The sequence below is a fragment of the Natator depressus genome, chromosome 14 (assembly GCF_965152275.1).
Source record: "Natator depressus isolate rNatDep1 chromosome 14, rNatDep2.hap1, whole genome shotgun sequence".
In the NCBI taxonomy this organism is placed as follows: Eukaryota; Metazoa; Chordata; order Testudines; family Cheloniidae; genus Natator; species Natator depressus.
The window spans coordinates 42,229,841-42,250,126 of NC_134247.1; the positions used below are offsets into that span (position 1 = coordinate 42,229,841).

A 20,286-nucleotide genomic window follows, 5' to 3' on the forward strand; every position below is an offset into this window, starting at 1 on the left:
TGAGCATCACCAGCACTATTACTCCCAGGACATAAATATTTGCCTCTGAGGTTGCTTTGTGGTCCACGCTAGGGCAGGGGTTCTCAGCCGGGGATACGTGTCCCGCTGGGGGTACACAGAGACCTCCCCGGTGGGGGGTACACCAACTCATCGAAATATTTGCCTAGTTTTACAACAGGCTGCAGAAAAAGCACTAACAGCAAAGTCAGGACAGACTACAATTTCAGACAGACAAGTGACTTGTTTATACTGCTCTGTAGACGATACACTGAAAACGTAAGGACACTATTTATATTCCAATGGATTTATTTTATCGTTATAGGGGAACAAGGAGAAAGTCAGCCCTTTTTCAGGACTAGCGTGCTGTGACACTTTTGTATGGTTATGTCTGATGGCGTCAGCAAGTCGGTTTTGAGTGAGGGGAAACTTGGGGGAAGGCAAGACAAATCAGACTCCAGTCGTCTGAAAAGTTTGAGAGCCCCTGCACTGGGGCAAACCAAAACATGCCTGGGGTGTCACGGTGCTAGCATATATCCAGGTGTGTGCAAACTGGAGTGAACTGGCAACCAATCAGTCCCACCACGAGCAAAACGTGTAGGCTGGCCAGAAGTTGGGAAGCACACAAACCTTCAGGCTCTGTTCTCTTGAGCAGGCCCAGTGGCTGCTGCTGCGACAACGGCCAAAACAACTTGCAACGTCAGGAAGGGGGCTGATTGCTGATGAAAGCTCCACCCAGCCCTGGGCTTCAGGAAGCAGATAAGTGCAGCTCAACTCAACCTGCCCAGCCGGGTACAATGGCTGCCGCAAATCCAGCCAAAACGCTCCAGGAGGAAGCTACTTGTTCCATCTGCCTGGATTATTTTAAAGACCCGGTGATGATTATAGACTACGGGCACAACTTCTGCCGAGCCTGCATCACCCAGTGCTTGGGGCGACAGGAGACCAGCCTCTCCTGCCCCTGCTGCAGGGGCGGCTTCCCCCAGAGTCACCTGAAGCCCAACAGGCAGCTGGCCAACATGGCAGAGGTGGCCAAACAGCTCAGCCTGCAGCTGTTCAAAGAGCCCCGAGGTGGGAGGGTGTGTGAGAAACACCTGGAGGCTCTGAAACTCTTCTGTGAGGAGGATCAAACCCCCATCTGCGTGGTGTGTGACAGATCCAAGGAGCACAGGGCTCACACGGTGGTTCCCATAGAAGAGGCTGCCCAGGAGTACAAGGTAGGAACCATAGAATCGTAGGACTGGAAAGGACCTCGAGAGGTCATCTAGTCCAGTCCCCTGCACTCGTGGCAGGACTAAATATTATCTAGACCATCCCTGACAGCTGTTTGTCCAACCTGCTCTTAAAAATCTCCAGTGACAGAGATTCCACAAATTCTCTAGATACTTTATTCCAATGCTTAACTACCCTGACAGTTCAGAATTTTTTCCTAATGTCCAACCTAAACCTCCCTTGCTGAAATTTAAGCCCATTGCTTCTTGTCCTATCCTCAGAAGTTAAGGAGAACAATTTTTCTCCCTCCTCCTTGTAACAACAACCTTTTATGTACTTAAAAACTGGTATCATGTCCCCTCTCTGTCTTCTTTTCTCCTGACTAAATAAACACAATTTTTTCAATCTTCCCCCGTAGGTCATGTTTTCTAGATTTTTTAAATCATTTTTGTTGCTCTTCTCTGGACTTTCTCCAATGTGTCCACATCTTTCCTGAAATGCAGCACCCAGAACTGGACTCAATACTCCAGCTGAGACCTAATCAGCACGGAGTAGAGCGGAAATCACTGGCGAAACACTGCATTATTACAGAGATCTTGCATAGCAAACTCTATAGCTAAAGGGAATACACAAAGAATTTTTTAAAGTACGGTTTTACACACACTAAAGGATCTAAACCTCATTTTCCCCCCATAGGCATGGGATTACTCTGCATGGGGTGGTGAACCGGGGCTGCAGTGCGGGGTGGAGTCTCTGCACTGGAAATAGTGTGGGGGCTCTGTCCCTGCATCAGTTCACCCACAAGCTGGGTTGGGGGATAAGAATGGGACCCAGAGGGGCTGGAACAGCCTCTCTGGCACCCTGAATTGGGCCAGGAACCAGGTAGTAACTGATTCCCAGTTTGGAGCGAGCTGTACCCTACCAGCCTCAGGAGCTGCTGTCTCTCCTATTTCTCTGTCGTCTCCCCCCCCACACACACCCATTCACAAGGAGCTTTCTCACCACTAGCCCCATTCTGCATTTAGGTCTTATTGTGCCTGTTTTGTTTCGTTTCCCTGAAAGCCCCATAACAGGGTTATGACGTCACCGGTAATAAGGAAGAGGAAAACCTGAACAACTGAGAGGGGGGTTTGTTTTTAGTCACAAGATTTGGTCTGTTTTTTGTTAGCACCTGCTCAACTTGACCCAGCCCGGGGCAGCGTTTAAGTGTGAAACTGGTATTCAGGACACCTGGGTTCTTGTTCTAGGTCTGCCGGTGGCCTTGGACGAGTAACTCCCCCTTCCCCCTTCTGCCTTGGCTATTTAGACCAGTGATAGTTAGACCGCAGCTGGCAAGCCACAAGTGGTTCTTTAATGTGTCTTCCTTTACCACATGATCTTAAAACATTGTAGGGTTAACAATTAAATCAATCAGCATGCTTTTTACTATCTTATTAACCAAGTAAATTATTAACTTGCACCAGATTATTAATTTATTTGCTGTGAGAATCATAGAATATCAGGGTTGGAAGGGATCTCAGGAGGTCATCTAGTCCAACCCCCTGCTCAAAGCAGGACCAATCCCCAATTTTTGCCCCAGATCCCTAAATCGCCCCCTCAGGGACTGAACTCACAACCCTGGGTTTAGTAGGCCAATGCTCAAACGAAATCTTTCCCCTGTCCTACTGTTTAAATACGAATAATATTGTAGTAAATGAAACAATGAATTCACATGACTGTGGCTCTTTTGGGTCATGTTGATCGCTCATTTGGCTCCTGAACCGCTCATGTCTGAGTATCACTGACTTAGGCCTGGTCTACACTAGTGCTGTAAATCAATCTAAGTTGAACTAGTTAAGTTATGTAACGTAACTTAAGTTGATGTACCTTAGGTTAGTTTACAGCCATGTCCACACTACGCAACATCGACGGGAGACGCGCTCCCGGCGACAGAACTTCTGCCGCTCATTGAGGTGGATTATAGACGTCGACAGGAGCATAGGCACAGACTCCGTAGGCTGGAGCACCCACGGGGAAATATTGGTGGGTGCTTTGCACCCACTGGCAGCCAAGCATCCTGCCCTCCCGCCCCAGTTCATCTCCACCTCCGCCTCTTCCCCTGAGCGTGCAGTGTCCCTGCATCTCCTCCCAGCACTTGCCGCTGTGAAACAGCTGTTTCGCGGCGTAACAAGCTGTGGGAGGGAGGGGGGAGGAGCGGGAACACGGCGCACTCAGGGGAGGAGGCGGGGCTGGGGCAGGGATTTGGGGAAGGAGTCCAATAGGGGCAGGGAGGGGGCAGAGTTGGGGCGGGGACTTTGGGGAAGGGGTTGGAATGGGGGTGGGAAGGAGCAGGGCTGGGGTGGAGGCAGGGCTGGGCAGCAGAGGTCAAGCACCCACCGGCACCTGCAGAAGTCACCGCCTATGGCTGCTACCACATTCTAACTAATAATATTGTAAGCATTAGCACCCGGTTTAAAACACAGGAATGAATACACCATATTAATAAGCAACAGGGCTAAAAAATAATCTATTAGTTATTGTTGATGGAAAAGCCTCAAAAATATGTTGTATGTTTAAACAGAGCTCATAAAACATTTTTATTTTTGTTCATCTCCCAACCTCTTAGGTGCAAATTCAGAGCCACCTGGAGATTTTGAAGAAAGAGAGAGCTGAGATTCTAGTGTTTCAATCGAGTGGGGAAATGAAAAGCCAGGAACTTCTGGTAGGTGCCGTTATTGCTTCTCAGCTCCAGGACATCACTGATACTTGGAGTAACGTAAGAGTAACATGCTCCCCTCTGAGTGAGATCAGTACTTACTTACTCTGCTGTCTTTTGCAAATTCTCTTCTGGTTCAGAGATTCTTTGTTTGTGATAGGTACTGCATACACATATATGGGTCTGGGCCTCTTGGCATAGGCGCAGACTCTGTGGGTGCTCTGGGGCTGGAGCACCCATGGGGGAAAAATGGTGGGTGCTGACCACGCACCAGCAGCCCCCCATCAGCTCCCCCCCACCCCCCAGTGTTGCCTGCCCACTGGCAAGCCCTGCCAATCAGCACCTCCCCCTCCCTCCTTGCGCCTCCGGCCCGCCGAGATCAGCTGTTTCGAGACATGCAGGAGGCTCTGGGGGGGGAAGGGGGCGGAGCGAGGACGCAGCATGCTTGGGGGAGGGGGTTGAACTGGGCAAGAAGAGGTGGGGTGGGGGTGGAGCAGGGGCAGGAAGAGGTGGGGCGGGATGGGGCGGGAAGAGATGGGGTGGGGTGAGGCTTTGGGGGTGGGGGCGGGGCCTGGGGCAGAGCTGAGGGTTGAGCACTTTGGAAAGTCAGCGCCTGTGCTCTAGGTGCTAACACAAATGTACATGGAGCCTAAGAAGGAAAATGGAGACTGCAGAAAAATGCATCATCTAAACAATGAGGTTAATAATGCTTGTTCTCTGCCATGCCTGCTCTCCGAAGTCCCTCCTTCTGAGGCCAGCCTCCTCCCCTTCTTGCTATTCAGAGGATCTGGTTTAAGGAGGCTGCTGACCAGAGGAGGCGCTTTTGCTACTGGGGAAGCGATCAGAAAATTCTCTGTCAACAGGATATGTCTGCACTTGTATTGTTATGGGTTGCCATACTCAGTAAAAGCTGTGTTATCCAGCACTTTTATCAACCAGCAAGCTCTATTAACTGGCATTTCTGATCTCTCCCAATACAAATCTTCAATCTAGTAACCGGGTCAAGTATACTGCCCAGGAGGTTATGCAATTGCATATTCTGCACTCTGCTTTTATGCCAAAGAGACAGAAGACAAGTCAGCAAGAGGATATCAGGGATTTAGTCAAAAGAGCAGCTTCCAGGGTGTATCATAACAGATTCAGCCCAATCTCCTACGCCTTCTCCGTCTACAACGATAATTGATGTTGATAATGCTGTCCCGGAGGCACTGCAAGATCCTGAAGTGCCTTCTGAATCATCCCAGAAAGATTAAATTCTGTTCAGTATCGTTTTAGTGTTGTCTATTTTTAGTGATCTGGGTGTACGCCATGCGCTGCCCAGCGTGATATGTAGTGTCATAAGATAACCTGCTGTACAGAAAACTTTCCCCGTTGTCATAAATATAAAGGGAAGGGTAAACCCCTTTAAAATCCCTCCTGGCCAGAGGAAATCTCCTCTCACCTGTAAAGGGTTAAGAAGCTAAAGGTAACCTTGCTGGCACCTGACCAAAATGACCAATGGAGAGACAAGATACTTTAAAAAGCTGGGAGGAGGGAGAGAAACAAAGGGTTTGTGTGTCTGTCTACATTTTGTCTTTGCCGGAGATAGACCAGGAATGAAGCCTTAGAACTTTTAGTAAGTAATCTAGCTAGGTATGTGTTAGATTATGATTTCTTTAAATGGCTGAGAAAAGAATTGTGCTGAATAGAATAACTATTTATGTCTGTGTATCTTTTTTGTAACTTAAGGATTTTGCCTAGAGGGGTTCTCTATGTTTTGAATCTAATTATCCTGTAAGGTATCTACCATCCTGACTTTACAGGGGGGATTTTTTTTTCTATTTACTTCTATTTCTATTAAAAGTCTTTTTGTAAGAAAACTGAATGCTTTTTCATTGTTCTCAGATCCAAGGGTTTGGGTCTGTGGTCACCTATGCAAATTGGTGAGGCTTTTTATCCAACATTTCCCTGGAAAGGGGGGGTGCAAGTGTTGGGAGGATTGTTCATTGTTCTTAAGATCCAAGGGTCTGGGTCTGTAGTCACCTAGGCAAATTGGTGAGGCTTTTTACCAAACCTTGTCCAGGAAGTGGGGTGCAAGGTTTTGGGAAGTATTTTGGGGGGAAAGACGTGTCCAAACAGCTCTTCCCCAGTAACCAGTATTTGTTTGGTGGTGGTAGCGGCCAATCCAAGGACAAAAGGGTGGAATATTTTGTACCTTGGGGAAGTTTTGACCTAAGCTGGTAAAGATAAGCTTAGGAGGTTTTTCATGCAGGTCCCCACATCTGTACCCTAGAGTTCAGAGTGGGGGAGGAACCTTGACCATCCCAGAAAGATTAAATTCTGTTCAGTATCGTTTTAGTGTTGTCTATTTTTAGTGATCTGGGTGTACACCATGCGCTGCCCAGCGTGATATGTAGTGTCATAAGATAACCTGCTGTACAGAAAACTTTCCCTGTATACACCTACGTGCTTCAAGAAACCAACCACTCCGCAGTGCAGTACCATGACTGGATTGGTGAGTACCTGTCTACTGTTTTATACTGTATTCATTTTATTGTATTCTAATTCTTTGAAAATTGGTATTCCGTTGGTAAGTATAATTTTTCGTTAACCGGAGTTTTTGACTAACCGACAGCCCCCGTTACCCCAACACGCCGGATAACAAAGCCTTTACTGTAATTATCCTGCAGAGAGCTACAGAAGAGTCTATGAAATGTCCCAATGACTCTCTGTGTGTCCCTGACCTGATCTTTTCCCTGTCTGTGTGCATGTTCGCTGCAGAAAGAAGTGGAAGCCGAGAGGCAGAAGGTTGTGTCTGAATTTCAGCAGTTGCGCGTGTTTCTGGAGGAACAAGAGAGATACCACCTGGGCCGGCTGGGCGAGCTGGACAAGGAGATTGTGAAGATGAGGGATGAAAATGCCACCAAATACTCTAAGGCGCTCTCTTGCCTCAGCGATCTGGTCTGCGAGATGGAGGGGAAGTGCCAGCAGCCAGCGAGTGAATTCTTGCAGGTGAGACTGTGTTAGATACCCCACACCCCCCAGATTCCTGCACAGTCTGTGTGCTGCTGATCTTTGTGTTGTTATTTAGCTCTTTGAAAGCTGAGTCACAGATTCACGGAAGTGATGGGTGTCAAAGATCAGCTGGGACAAGGTGTGTGTTTTGGGGGGGGAATCTTTTATTGGACCAACTTCTGTTGGGGAGAGATAAGCCTTTTGCGCCACACACGACGCTCTACGACGACGCTGCAAAAACTAGCTGTGTCATTCATTCATGCCCTTTACCACATGACCCAGGATTTTGGCCAGAATATCTCAAGAATTGGGAGCTCTCACTGTTGTTCTTGGGAAGAACATTCCACAGCCTAGCACACCTCACTATTAGGAAGTTTTCCCTGACAATTACTCTCAACTTTTCCTTCCTTGGTTTCATTCTGTTGCAAGCTCTTCAAACACAGAGTGGTTCTTTGTCCCACTCACCCACTGGCTGGATCATGCCATAGTTGGTACTTCAAATTTAGTGTAATCCAGGCTAAAATTCTGCGTGTGGGTATGTCGGTCTGCCTCTGGCCTCTTCTAGCGGCCAGAAAACACAGAGAATCATGAGCCTGCTACTGCTTCCAAACTAACGTACCGAATGAGCTAATCAAGGGGTAGAAGTCATATGCCACCTTTCAGACTTACTTTGTAACATGCGGCATATTGAGTTACAGTAGAACTTCACAGTTAAGAACACCAGAGTTACGAACTGTCCAGTCAACCCCACACCTCATTTGGAACCGGAAGTACGCATTCAGGCAGCTGCAGAGACAAAAAACAAAAACGGAGAGCAGCATTTTTCGTCTGCAAAGTAAAGATTCAAAGCTGTATTAAGTCAATGTTCAGTTGTAAACTTTTGAAAGAACCACCATAAAGTTTTGTTCAGAGTTCTGCACTTTTCAGAGTTCAGAGCAACCTCCATTTCCAAGGTGTTTGTAGCCCTGAGGTTCTGCTAAAGAGTAGCACATTTGTAGATTTTCCTATTTGTTTGTTTGATGGACTTTCACACTACAAGGGAAGGAGCTGTTGATAATAATAACGCCCCATTCTTATACAGCACTTTTCTCACCAGTAGATCTCAAAGCATTTCACAGGCAGGCTGTAATATATTAAGCCTCACAACTCCGGCTGGGAAGCTGGGGCCCAGAGACGCTAACTGATGTGCCCAAGGTCACACAAAAAGTTTGTGGCAGAGCACAGAATTATGCCCAAGTCTCCCAACTTCTAGGCCAGTGCTCTAACCCCTGGACCATCCTGGGCAGTATCCCCCTAAATAGTTTTGGCATCCTCTAAAGGCGCGCACGGTCTTCTCCGTTTGTGTAGAACTGTGTGCAGATCTGGTTGCCCCATTTCAAAAAAGATATATTGGAATTGGAAAAGGTACAGAAAAAGGCAACAAAAATTATTAGGGGTATGGAACAGCTTCCGTATGAGGAGAAATGAAAGTATTTCTTCACACAGCCAACCTGTGGAACTCTTTGCCAGAGGATGTAAGACTATAACAGAGTTCAAAAATGAACTAGATAAGTCCATGGAGGATAGGTCCATCAATGGCTATTAGCCAGGATGGGCAGGGATGCAAAACCATGCTCTGAGTGTCCCTAGCCCAGGGGTGGGCAAACTTTTTGGCCTGAGGGCCACATTGGGGTGCAAAACTCTATGGAAGGCCGGGTAGGGAAGGGTGTGCCTCCCCAAACAGCCTGGCCCCTGCCCCCATCCACCCCTTCCCACTTCCCGCCCCCCTGACTGCCCCCCTCAGAAACTCTGACCCATCCAAACTCCTTGTCCCCTGACCACCCCCTCCCGGCAACCCCACTTCTAACTGACCCCCGGGACTCTACCCCCATCCAACCCCCCCTGCTCCCTGTCCCCCCGAGCCCTATGCACACCCCCGCCCCCTGACAGGCCCCCTGGGACTCCCACCCCCTATCCAACCTCCCCCTGCTCCCCGACACCAGACCACCCCGCCTCAGAACCTCCGCCCCATCCAACCACCCCCTGTCCCCTGACTGCCCCCCGGGACCCCCTACCCAACCTTCCTTCGCCACCATGTGCGCCACCGCGGCCCCCTTACCATGCCGCTCAGAGCGGCAGGAGCTCGCAGCCCCGCTGCCCAGACAGAGCCAGTTGTGCTGCCCACGCTGCAGCATGGCTGCGAGGGAGGGGGGACAGCAGAGGAGGGGAGGCGCCGGGCAGAGGGTAGCCTCCCTGGTCAGGAGCTCAGGGGCCGGGCAGGACGGTCCCACGGGCCGGATGTGGCCTGCGGGTCATAGTCTGCCCACCTCTGCCCTAGCCTCTGACTGCCAGAAGCTGGGAGTGGACGACAGGGGATGGATCACTCGATAATTGCCCTGTTCTGTTCATTCCCTCTGAAGCATCTGGCCTTGGCCACTGTCAGAAGACAGGATACTGGGCAAGAGAGACCATTGGTCTGACCCAGTATGGCCGCTCTTATGTTTCAGGTTTCAGAGTAGCAGCCGTGTTAGTCTGTATTCGCAAAAAGAAAAGGAGGACTTGTGGCACCTTAGAGACTAGCCAATTTATTTGAGCATGAGCTTTCGTGAGCTACAGCTCACTTCATCGGATGCATACTGTAGCTCACAAAAGCTTATGCTCAAATAAATTTGTTAGTCTCTAAGGTGCCACAAGTCCTCCTTTTTTTGTTTATGTTTCAGAATCCTACCAGAGCTGCAGTATGCGTGTAGCCATGCTTTCCTTGTTGCATACAGTTAGTACACACGATTATTTGGACCCCACTCTCCCTTTGAAATGGCCTCAAGTTGCATTTGTTGTATAAAAAGTAAAAGGCACTACACCGCTAGATCCAGCCATCTGTGCTTCCATCCCCACAGACAACACAGGTCATTACCCTATTGCTCCCCATTAATTCACCCTAAAGAGTTCCTCCGCTTTTTCTGGGATACTACCCTTTGGTGCGTGCAGACAGCCCCTCTGTGGCCCATGCTTAGCCATGCTGGTGATGTTTAGCTCCATACGGGAATGTTGCTTCCTGTTCTGGAGTCCACATTTTTAAAAGCATGTCGAAAACTTGGAGAAGGTGCAGAGAAGAGCCACACGAATAACGTGAGGACTGGAGACAATGCCGTAAAGGGAGAGACTTGACGAGCTCAATCTGTGTAGCTCATCAAAAAGAGGATTGAGAGGTGACTTGATTATGATTTACAAATACCTTCCTAAGGAGAAATACTGGGCTCTTTAATCTAGGAGAGAAAGGCCTAACAAGAACCAAGGGCTGGAATTTAAAGCCAGACAAATTCAAATTTAGAAATAAGATGCCCACTTTTTTTCAATGAGGGTTATAAACCATTGGAAGAAACTACCCAGGGAAGAGGTGGACTTCTCCACCTTTTGGTGTATTCAGGTCAAGACAGGATGCCTTTCTGGAAGATGGGCTTTTGTTAAAGACATGTTATCAAGCTCAACACAGCTGTACCTGAGTGAAATTCTCTGGCCTGTGTTACATGGGAGGTCAGCCTAGGCCAGTGGTTCTCAACCAGGGGTCCGCATCCGTTTCGGGGTATGCAGAGGTCTCCCAGGGAGGACATCAACTCATCTAGATATTTGCCTTGTTTTACAACAGGCTACATAAAAAGCACTAGTGAAGTCAGTACAAACTAAAATTTCCTACAGGCAATGACTTGTTTATACTGCTCTATAGACTACACACTGAAATGTAAGCACAATATTTATATTCCAATGGATTTATTCTATAATTGTACAGTAAAAATGAGAGAGTCAGCCATTTTTCAGTAATAGTGGCTGTGACACTTCTGTATTTTTATGTCTGATTTTGTAAGTGAGTCATTTTTAAGTGAGGTGAAACTTGGGGGTAGGCAAGACAAATCAGACTCCTTTCAGGAGTCCAGTGGTTGGGAAAGGTTGAGAGCCACTGGGTTAGATGACAGGTTTCAGAGTAGCAGCCGTGTTAGTCTGTATCCGCAAAAAGAAAAGGAGGACTTGTGGCACCTTAGAGACTAACCAATTTATTTGAGCATAAGCTTTCGTGAGCTACAGCTCACTTTAGTCTCTAAGGTGCCACAAGTCCTCCTTTTCTTTTTTGGGGTTAGATGAGCTAGTCGTCCCCTCTGACCTAAAAACTATGAATCTCTGGAAGCTGTCTTACTCTTTCCTCATAGATCAGTCAATCCAGCCCCTCAGCCAATCTGTTGCCCTTCATACATCTTCCAGTTGGTCTGCATCTCTTCGCTACTGTGGCCCCGGGAACGGGATTCACTATCCCATGTGACGTTACACCAGGTTCTGTTCCCTCCCTGTCCTGCTGTGCTATGCTTTGAACATTCACTTCCTGCTGAAATTGCACGGGTTTTTTTTTTTGAGTAGCCAGCGAGACTCATTTTTCTTACCTGTCTCTTGGATCACATAACTCCCCGTTTGTTTTTTTTTTAATCTCTTCATTTGGTTTCCCACTTCTGATGGCCAGGAGGGGAAGACGGTGGGTCACTCTAGTTACCTTGTTCTGTACACTTCCCCTGAAATTGTGGCACTGACCACTGTAGGAGAGAGGATACTGGGCTAGATGGACCATTGGTCTGAGCCAGTATGGCGGTTCTGATCTGATATTGTAATTTCACCACAGGGGTGTCTAAGAGCCAACTGAGATTCGTGCCCCGTTGTGCTGGGAGCTGTACAAACTTGAAATAATAGGCTCTGCCCTGAAAAGCTTCCAGTCTAAATAGCCAAGACAGACAAAGGGTGGGGAAAAGAGAGAGAACATACATGCAGCGTGAACAGATTTGCAAATGTTATGTTAGTGCCACGATTTTTTTGTTTCTCCAAAAAGTGACTGGGATTTTGTTAGGAGGGGATTAGCTAAACAGAGATACAAGAAAAGAAGGGACAGAGGCGTAGTCTGCGTTACAAAGTTTTGCCGGCATAGCTACGCTGGTCAGGGGTGTGAAAAGAATCATGCCCCCAGCCGACGTAGCTATGCCTACTAAACCCCCAGCGTTGATGCAACTCTTCCGACTGACCAGCCTAGTTTATGTCATTCAGGGAGGTCATGTAGCTATACCTCATTCTGTGATCTTACGCAGTGTGTCCACTAGGGGGCTCTGCTGGCATAGCTATAACTGTGAAGGCTCTAGTGTAGACAAGGCAAGGGTGGGGGCAATAGGACAGGGAAATGTCGGGGGGCACAGGACAGGAAAATGTGGGGTATGGACTGAGCTCCCTTCTACAAGGAGGCGGGAGAAAAATTGTTCTCTTTAACCTCTGAGGATAGGCCAAGAAGCAATGGGCTTAAATGACAGCAAGGGTGGTTTAGGTTGGACATTAGGAAAAGCTTCCTAACTGTCAGGGTGGTTAAGCACTGGAATAAATTGCCCAGGGAAGTTGCAGAATCTCCATCATTGCAGACTTTTAAGAGCAGGTTGGACAAACCTGTCAGGGATGGTCTAGATAATACTTAGTCCTGCCAGGAGTGCAGGGGACTGGACTAGATGACCTCTCGAAGTCCCTTCCAGTCCTATGATTCTGTGATTCTGTTCTTTCTCTCTCTTTCCAGGTCATCAGAAGCACCTTGAGCAGGTACGTGGCCCCTTCTTGCTGCCAACTCACACTTTCCAGCCCACACTTCAACTGGAGGAGGCGATCTGATTCTGTCCGTGAATTTTAGAAGGCTTTGAGAATTTGTCCTTAAATTCTGTGCATGTGTATTTAAGCCTAGTCCTACTGGGATTCTGTGCACAGCTTATATCAGTGTTGTATGCCACTCTGCAGAACCAAAATGACAGGCTAATAATGTTTGACTTACTCAGTTTTGAGGATGGATCTTGATGCTGGATGAGCACAGGGTTTGTCCAGAGACAGAAATTTTTTTGGATGCTGTCCATAGTTTTTGCTTTTCCCAGCTCGACAGATAAAAGTATTAGAAGAGGAAACAAATCTTAAAATAGTTTTTTGTGGGGTTCTGTCTCTCAGGAACCCCTCAACCAAATGACCCCAAATCTGCTCCCCAGTATCTATCCCTATCTTTCTACTGACATACCCAATTGCAGGTCAAATTGAATATGCATATGGATTTTGGAGCACTATGAATTATTTCCCCTTTTAAATAGACAGCAAACTTACTTATAAATATGGTGCTCTGTAATATCTTAGGCAGCAGAATATGAAGAGCTTGTAAACCCTACAGAAGAGAGAACCCTGAAGCTCAAACCCCAGTAGGATCTGTGAACAGTTGTTAAACCGCATAGTAGTCAACAGGCTTTCTTCCCCCAAGTGCATAAAGTTTCTGCACATTGCACTTTATAGTCTTGAATTCTTTTCAACTGAAAATTAATGGTGCTTGTGTTCTTTTGAACTTCTGAAAATCCAGCCTTATTTACCCTCTTAATTTACCATGCAATATTTCTTTAAAAAAAACAAAAACAAAAATGACCAGGCCTTTTCTTACCAACAAACATTCAATTTCAGACAATAACAGACGCCTAAGTTAACATGCCCTTGTTAGCTTAGTGTCTCTAGGCGACAGGGATGTTACAAAAAGGTAGATGCCAGTCATATTACAATTAAGGAATTCTGTGTATTTAAAATATGAAAGTGATTGGGGAAAGGCAGGCTATATAGAAAAGACTCTCTTATTCAGACCTGCTCTTCAAATAATCTAGAGGCAAAAAAAATTGATTAGACATTTTCCAAAAACAACCTTAACTTTGACCCTTAATTCAGAGCTGTCGGTAAGTATGACTTCGTGTTTTGAGTTATACAAGCACAGTAGAAAGACAACAACAACCCTGAAATATTTTGATCCTTCCAGGAGAAAGTAAGGCCTTTTCTACACTGGGAAGTTAATGTGGGTTCAGGTCGGGTAAATTTAAAGCAGATTAGATATTCTCGATAACCTCCCTCTGTGAATGCTCTTATTCCAGAATAAGAATGCCTCATTCTGAATTAGCTGAGTGTCCACGCAGGAAGCTAATCCAGAACAGTTATTCTGGAATAATTCCCCTTGTTGACAAGCCCTAAGGGCTGCAATTGTGCTTGACGATTTGTATGCATATGAGCAAGGACCAAGTACTGACTGGGCCCCTCAAATTTTGTTCCATCTCAGTCATAGGCGCCAACTTCTCCTGGTACCGGAGGATGCTCAATCCTCCCTGGCCCCGCCGTGACTCCACCCCTGCCCCACCCCCATTCCAACCCCTTCCCCAAAGTCCCCGCCCCAACTCCACCCCCTCCCTGCCCCTATTGGACTCCTTCCCCAAATCCCCGGCCCCACCTCTTCCTTGCCTCCTCCCCTGAGCATGCTGCATTCCTGCTCCTCCCCCCTCCTCCCACAGCTTGTTATACTGCAAAACAGCTGTTTCGTGGCAGCAAGCACTGGGAGGAGAAGCGGGGACATGACGCACTCGGGAGGAGGTGGAGGTGAGCTGGGGTGGCGGGGTGGGGCAGGGTGGGGAGCTTGGCTGCTGCACCCACCAATTTTTCCCCATGGGTGCTTCAGCCCCAGAGCACCCACGGAGTCAGCGCCTATGATCTCAATTACCATTCCGATGAAGATGATGTAGGTTGTTTTCTCTCTAGATGTAAGACGGGGAAGGGGAAGTTTCAGAATCCAACAGCTGAATCTCCTGACTGGAGAAGAAGACTCCAAGAACTCTCTCAAGAAACCATATCGCTACAGGATGCTGTGAAGGAATTCAAAGGTAACAGACCCTCATCCTGAGACTGATCGCTGGGGTTGAGAGCTTATCACTGATCTTGTCTGAAGCTCACAGCTGACTCATGGCCCGCACTCCAGCCATGCAGGGCTGGCTTCTGTAATCCAGGAGAAGCACGGGCAGCTGTCTCTTATTTTTGAGGATGACGCTGGATCAGTTTGCAGCTGTGGAGGGATGCACTTCTTATGCTGCCTCTGAATGCACTGAAGCGCCAAAATCCCCCTCTCGCTTGGCCACCGACAGCTGAGCCAGCCCCACTGGCTGAACATCTGGTAGGACCTCCAGCTGCAGGAAAACGGAAACACAGCAGACTGGTGGCAGGTTTACACTTAAAACGCTGCACTGCTGTAGCACTTTAGTGTAGATGCTATTACGCTGATCAGCATAGTTAGCTACCGCCTCTTGGGGAGGTGGATTATGTTGGCAGGAGAAGCTCTCACATCATAGGCGCCGAGTCCATGGATGCTCCGGGGCTGTGGGGGAGGAGGACCGAGGGCATGCTTGGGGGCGGAGCAGGGGCAGAAAGAGGCGGGGGGGGTGGTGACTTGGGAGAAGGAGTGGCTGGGGGGCGGGGCCTGGGGCACAGCATGCGTTGAGCACCCCCCGGGAACACAGAAAGACAGCCCCTTTCTCCCATCAACACAGCACTGTCTATACCTGGAATTAGGTCGGTATAACTGTGTTGCTCAGGGATGTGGATTTTTCATACTCCTTAGCGATGTAGTTAAATCAGTGTACATTTGTAGCGTAGACCTGGTCTGAGAGGAAGTGTGGCCTAGTGGACTAAGCACAAGCCTAACTAGGTGAAATTTTTCATCTGAAACTTTTCTTTTCTTTTTCATTATAAAATGCAGATTTGGGTTGACCGAAACATTTCATGAATTCGTTCCACTGGTTGGGGAATTATTTTAAATGGGAGGAAACAAAACTAAAAATAAATGCGAAGAAATAAACAAACCTAAAGAAGATAAATCCTGAAAAAGTCACTGTTTCCTTTTCACCATTTTGAAAGTAAACAGTTTTGATTTTTCAGGCCAGTGTTACTTTTCGCTTGGCTTTTCCTTCAATTTTTTTTTTAAACTAAAACAAAACAAAAGTTTGACCCATTTTTTTCCCCTCCTGGTTTGCAAAGGTCTCATCCTAATCCCCAATAGTTAGACACTAGGATCAAACCTGTAACAGAATATTTTATATCCCTCCCGTATGCTATAGCTGTTGATGAGCTTATTATCCAGCAGTTTGGCCTAGCGGCTAGATCACTGGACTGCAGTGCAGGAGACCGAGTGGTTTCTACCACTGGCTTACTGGGTGACCTTAGGCAAATCACTTTTCCTCTTTGTAAAATGGGGATAAAGTTATTTGTAAAGAGCTTTTGAGACCTAGTGATCAAAAGCACTAAGAGCGAGATATTAAATCTTGGCATCATTCAATTGTTTTTGTAATTTTGACAGATTAATGTTTCGTTTTAAGCATTTTTTTTTTTTAGATTTTTATTGATTTAAATTTTCAGTTGTATGGTATTATGGGTGGGGGGGGTCAGACAAAAATTATGTAATGACAGTAGATGTTGAGATTCAAAAAGTTTTAAGCTTTTGTAATGGTTAAACCATGGCCTGTTGACATCACATGTCAAAGTACACAAAGAAAATACCCTTTAATCAAACTCTAAGAAGGTCTGGAGCAGCATTTTTCTCACATTGCCTTGCTGTAAATTTTCATTTTTACTGATGGAAATATTTTTTCCCATTGGTTTGTGTGTGTGCGGTGAAATCAGTGTTTATCACCATTTCCCAATAAAAATCTAATCCTTCCAAGCTAGATGATGATAATAACTAATAGATATTAATAATAATTAACCATACATTTATATAATTATATTAATAATACATGTCCAATCCTTTTCAGAAGTATACTAAATTTCTGGCTTCCGTGACCTTCTGTCAGTCGTTTCCACAGTCCGGTTACATATTATGTTGGCTCCATTCACTTGTTCTTTCTTGCATGTCTCTATATAAATGCATAAGGAAATGGGGGTGGGAGGAATGGGGTGCACATGGAATCCCTGCCATGTGGGAAAGAATGGGGGACCCTGGTACTGGGGAGGTAGTATGAGGGTGCACACAGAACCCCTAGTGGAAGGAGGGATTGAGGGATGCTGGTATGGAGGAGAAGGGGGAACATAGCTCCTTGCATGGTGGGGTGAGATGGAAATGAGGTTAGGGGGAAATGCAAGGCACACAGAGCTGCTGGCATGGAGGGGAGAATGGGGGCCTCTGGTATGGGAAATGGGGGGCACACAGAACTCCTGGCGGGGGGGAGGTTGGGGGACTCAGGTATGTGGCGGAGAGGGGTATGGCGGGGACACACAGGGCCCCAACCATGACATAGGTGGGGACGGTAGCAGGGAAATAGAGGGGGATAGGAGGGTAGCATATAGGGAGTTCATGGGGGGAGGGGGATGGAGGGTTGAAAGGAGCCGCTGGAGTGTGCTAGAGAAACTTTGATGTGGGTGATCCTCTAGTATCCGTGCAATCCCTAATGCAGAAGCACTTCCATCAGTTTAACACGTTCTGAATCCAGCCTAGCTTGCATCAGTAAATCACCGAGTTACACTATGCCTATATAAGAGAGGGTTAAAGGCTGAGATGGTTTCTATACACACACATCCGCAGGCACAGATAGATAAACCCGTTACAGTAACACAAACGCTAGGAATCTTTCCATCCTCTATGGCAGCAGAAGATCTCACCTTTCCCTCTCCCCCTGCTTTTTTTTTTTTCTTTTCTTCTTCTAGAGTCTCTGCCATGTGAAACTCTGTTGGAATCAGGTAAACTTCTGGCGCCAGTTGACAGACTGAATGTTTGTAGGTGTTTATCTTCCTGAATCGAGGAGAAGTTAATTTACATGCCCCTGGCTTCTGGAGTAAGAGAAGGCGCCTCTGAAATACAATAACACGAAAGCCAGTGGCCAATATACAGAAGGAGGCATGGACCAATCTGCAGGTGTCAGAGCATCGCCTTAAGGAGGGCTGCAGGATAACGCTGCGTGCTGGTGGGTCTCATCTAACCTGGTGCGGTTCACGCAGCCAGGAAAACATGCTTGGGGGGGTTCGCTCAACAAGCCTTCCATGGGGGGAACGTAGCGAAAGTGCTGCACTGGGTGTAGAGAGGATCTGTGGCCTAATCGAACTCGTTTCCCGTGGCCCACTGTGCAAGAACATGTAAGAGGGTCCTGAATCCTTTCGCGCTGTGTCTGGCCCGTCTGTGCCAAGGGAATGCATCTCCCCTGCAATTTGCTGATGTCTCCGAGTTGCTCCCCATTCAGAGCTGGGCGAATCGTGGAGGAAGTAGATTCCCGGTTGATTCACTCTCCAGCTGGGGTAGATTCTGCCACGGACGCGATCAAACCGTCCCCCAGGGCTAAGCTTTGCCCCTAACACTCTGACTTTCTCTCTTTCTCAAAGATGTGTATTTTGATCCAGCCACGGCTCATCCCCGATTCGTCGTGTCCGAGAGACAGAAAAGCGTGAGGTGGGGAGACACGCGGCAGGATCTGCCCTACAGTCCTAAGAGATTTGATCCTTCTCGCTGTGTGCTGGGCTGTGAGGGATTCACCTCGGGGAGACATTGCTGGATGGTGGAAGTGGGGGACGGGGGAAACTGGGCTGTGGGGGTGGCCAGAGAGTCTGTGAGGAGGAAGGGAGAAATCAGCTTGGACCCTGAGGGGGGCATCTGGGCTATAGGGCTCTGCAGAGGTCAGTACCGGGTTCTAACCTCCCCTGTGACTCTGTTGACCCTGAGCAGAAGCCCTACGAGTGTTGTGGTTTATCTGGAGTATGAAGAGGGGTTGGTGAAATTTATAGATTTTGATAAAGAGGCCATGATATTTTCATTCCTACCAGCTTCTTTTACAGGGGAGAAAATCTTCCCTTTTTTCCGGGTTGGGGATATGCAAACGCACCTCAGGCTACTCCCCTGAATCATAGGGTAATACAGGGCCTCGAGGCTCTGTACTGAGAGCGTCCTTGACAGAAGGAGATGACCAGGTTACATGGGCCAAACTCATTGGCCTTGTCCACGCTACAGGGATGTTTGCGGAATAGCTAACCCCCACCCCCCACCACCACCTGTGCTGGCATAATCCCATAGTGTAGATTCAGCCGATGCCAACAGAAGGGGCTTTGCCGTCGGTGTAGGAACTCCCCCTCCCCAAGCGAAGGGAACCACGTTGATGGAAGCCTACTTCCGTTGCCATAGCTGTGTCCATGCTGGGGGCTAGGTTGGCATAGCTACCGCATCCGGGTGTGTGTTGTTTTTTCCCCACAACCCTGACTGACGCAGTGTGTCAACCTAACTTTTTAAGTGTGGCCCAGGCCATTGTCTCAGGGATTGTCTGGCCTGTTTCCGCTCCAACCTCTGCAGGTTCCCTAGGATTGGCTGTCTGCCAGCTCAGAGTATGAGAGAGGGGGAACCTGGGGTGGGGGAGAGGGAAGGAAATGGGGTGTGGAGAGAGAAGCCCAAGAAAGAGGAAGTGGAGATGGGGGAGGGAAATGGTCAGCAGGGAAGGGAAACCCAGAGAAGACAAGGTGTGGACTGGAGGTGGGAAGCTAGGGAAGGGGGGCGGGATTTGAGAACAAAGAGAAGAGGTGAAAGGGGCAGGGGTGTGGTTACTCCGTGTGAATTACACTCACTTTATGATGAGTGGAAAGGTGAGGATCACATCCCTGTGCACTTGGTGGGATCCTTCCCCTGAGCAGAGTCCCTGAGGGTACTTCTACACTACAGCGGAAGAGCTACAGTAGGGTTGCCAACTTGGTAATATTTAAAAACCGGATGCTCCAGCAGGAGTGCTGGAACTTCCCCTCCCTGCCTCTTCCCCCCAAGACCCCACCCCTGCTCCGCCTCTTCCCCTGAGGCCCTGCCCCATCCACTCCTCTTCCCCACTTCCCCCTGTCACTCACTGCTTTTCCCCCGTCTGTCTGTCTCTCTCTCACACACACACACAAACATACACACACCCCCGGCCACCTGGGTCAGGGACTCGCCTGCAGAGCTGGGGCTGGGAGCGGCAGTCCCCCAATGCAGGTAGGAGGTGCCCCAGCTGAGTAGGGGCTGGTACGGGTGATGGCCCCGCACCTCCCCGCTTCCCCCGCCCGCAATAACTGGACTTAGATCTGATTGGACACTGTCAGGTCCCCTGTTCGACCGGCATCTGGCCACCCTAAGCTACAGTGCTGCAATTTTGCCGCTGGAGCCCCGTAGTGTAAATGTTTCGAACACCAATGGAAGGGGGTTTTGCATTAACAGAGTTAATCCACCTCTCCAAGAGCTGGCAGCTAGGGCAACAGAAGAATTCTTCCATCGACCTAGCCGCGTCTACGCTGGGGTGAAGTTGACTTAACTACGGCACTCAGGAGACAACATTTTTCACAGCCCTGAGAGACGTAGTGAGGCCAATCCAAGTTTTAAGACCAGGCCTAACTTTACTTATGCATCTGGTAAATGCAAGAGCCTTAACGTCAGGTTCGGGCCCAGGCCCTGGTTGGTTCCTTCCAGGGAGGACAAGAAGGATGTCATAAAAACAGCTCCCTGCCTTGAATTCTTGTGCAGCATCCGCCTGGAATCCCAGATTCCCAGTGGGGAGACCAGAACCCACTCATCC

The 20,286-nt window shown here is 48.2% G+C and overlaps 1 protein-coding gene across 1 annotated transcript; it reads left to right on the forward strand.

Moving 5' to 3' along the window:
- The first annotated feature begins 794 nt into the window (after nucleotides 1-794).
- On the forward strand, nucleotides 795-18,603 carry LOC141998487 (zinc finger protein RFP-like). Its single transcript, XM_074971346.1, has 8 exons — nucleotides 795-1,214; nucleotides 3,815-3,910; nucleotides 6,665-6,895; nucleotides 12,468-12,490; nucleotides 14,489-14,610; nucleotides 17,420-17,452; nucleotides 17,586-17,588; nucleotides 18,089-18,603. The coding sequence occupies exons 1-8, from the start codon at nucleotides 795-797 to the stop codon at nucleotides 18,601-18,603; spliced, it is 1,443 nt and encodes a 480-aa protein (XP_074827447.1).
- The last annotated feature ends 1,683 nt before the right edge of the window (nucleotides 18,604-20,286 follow it).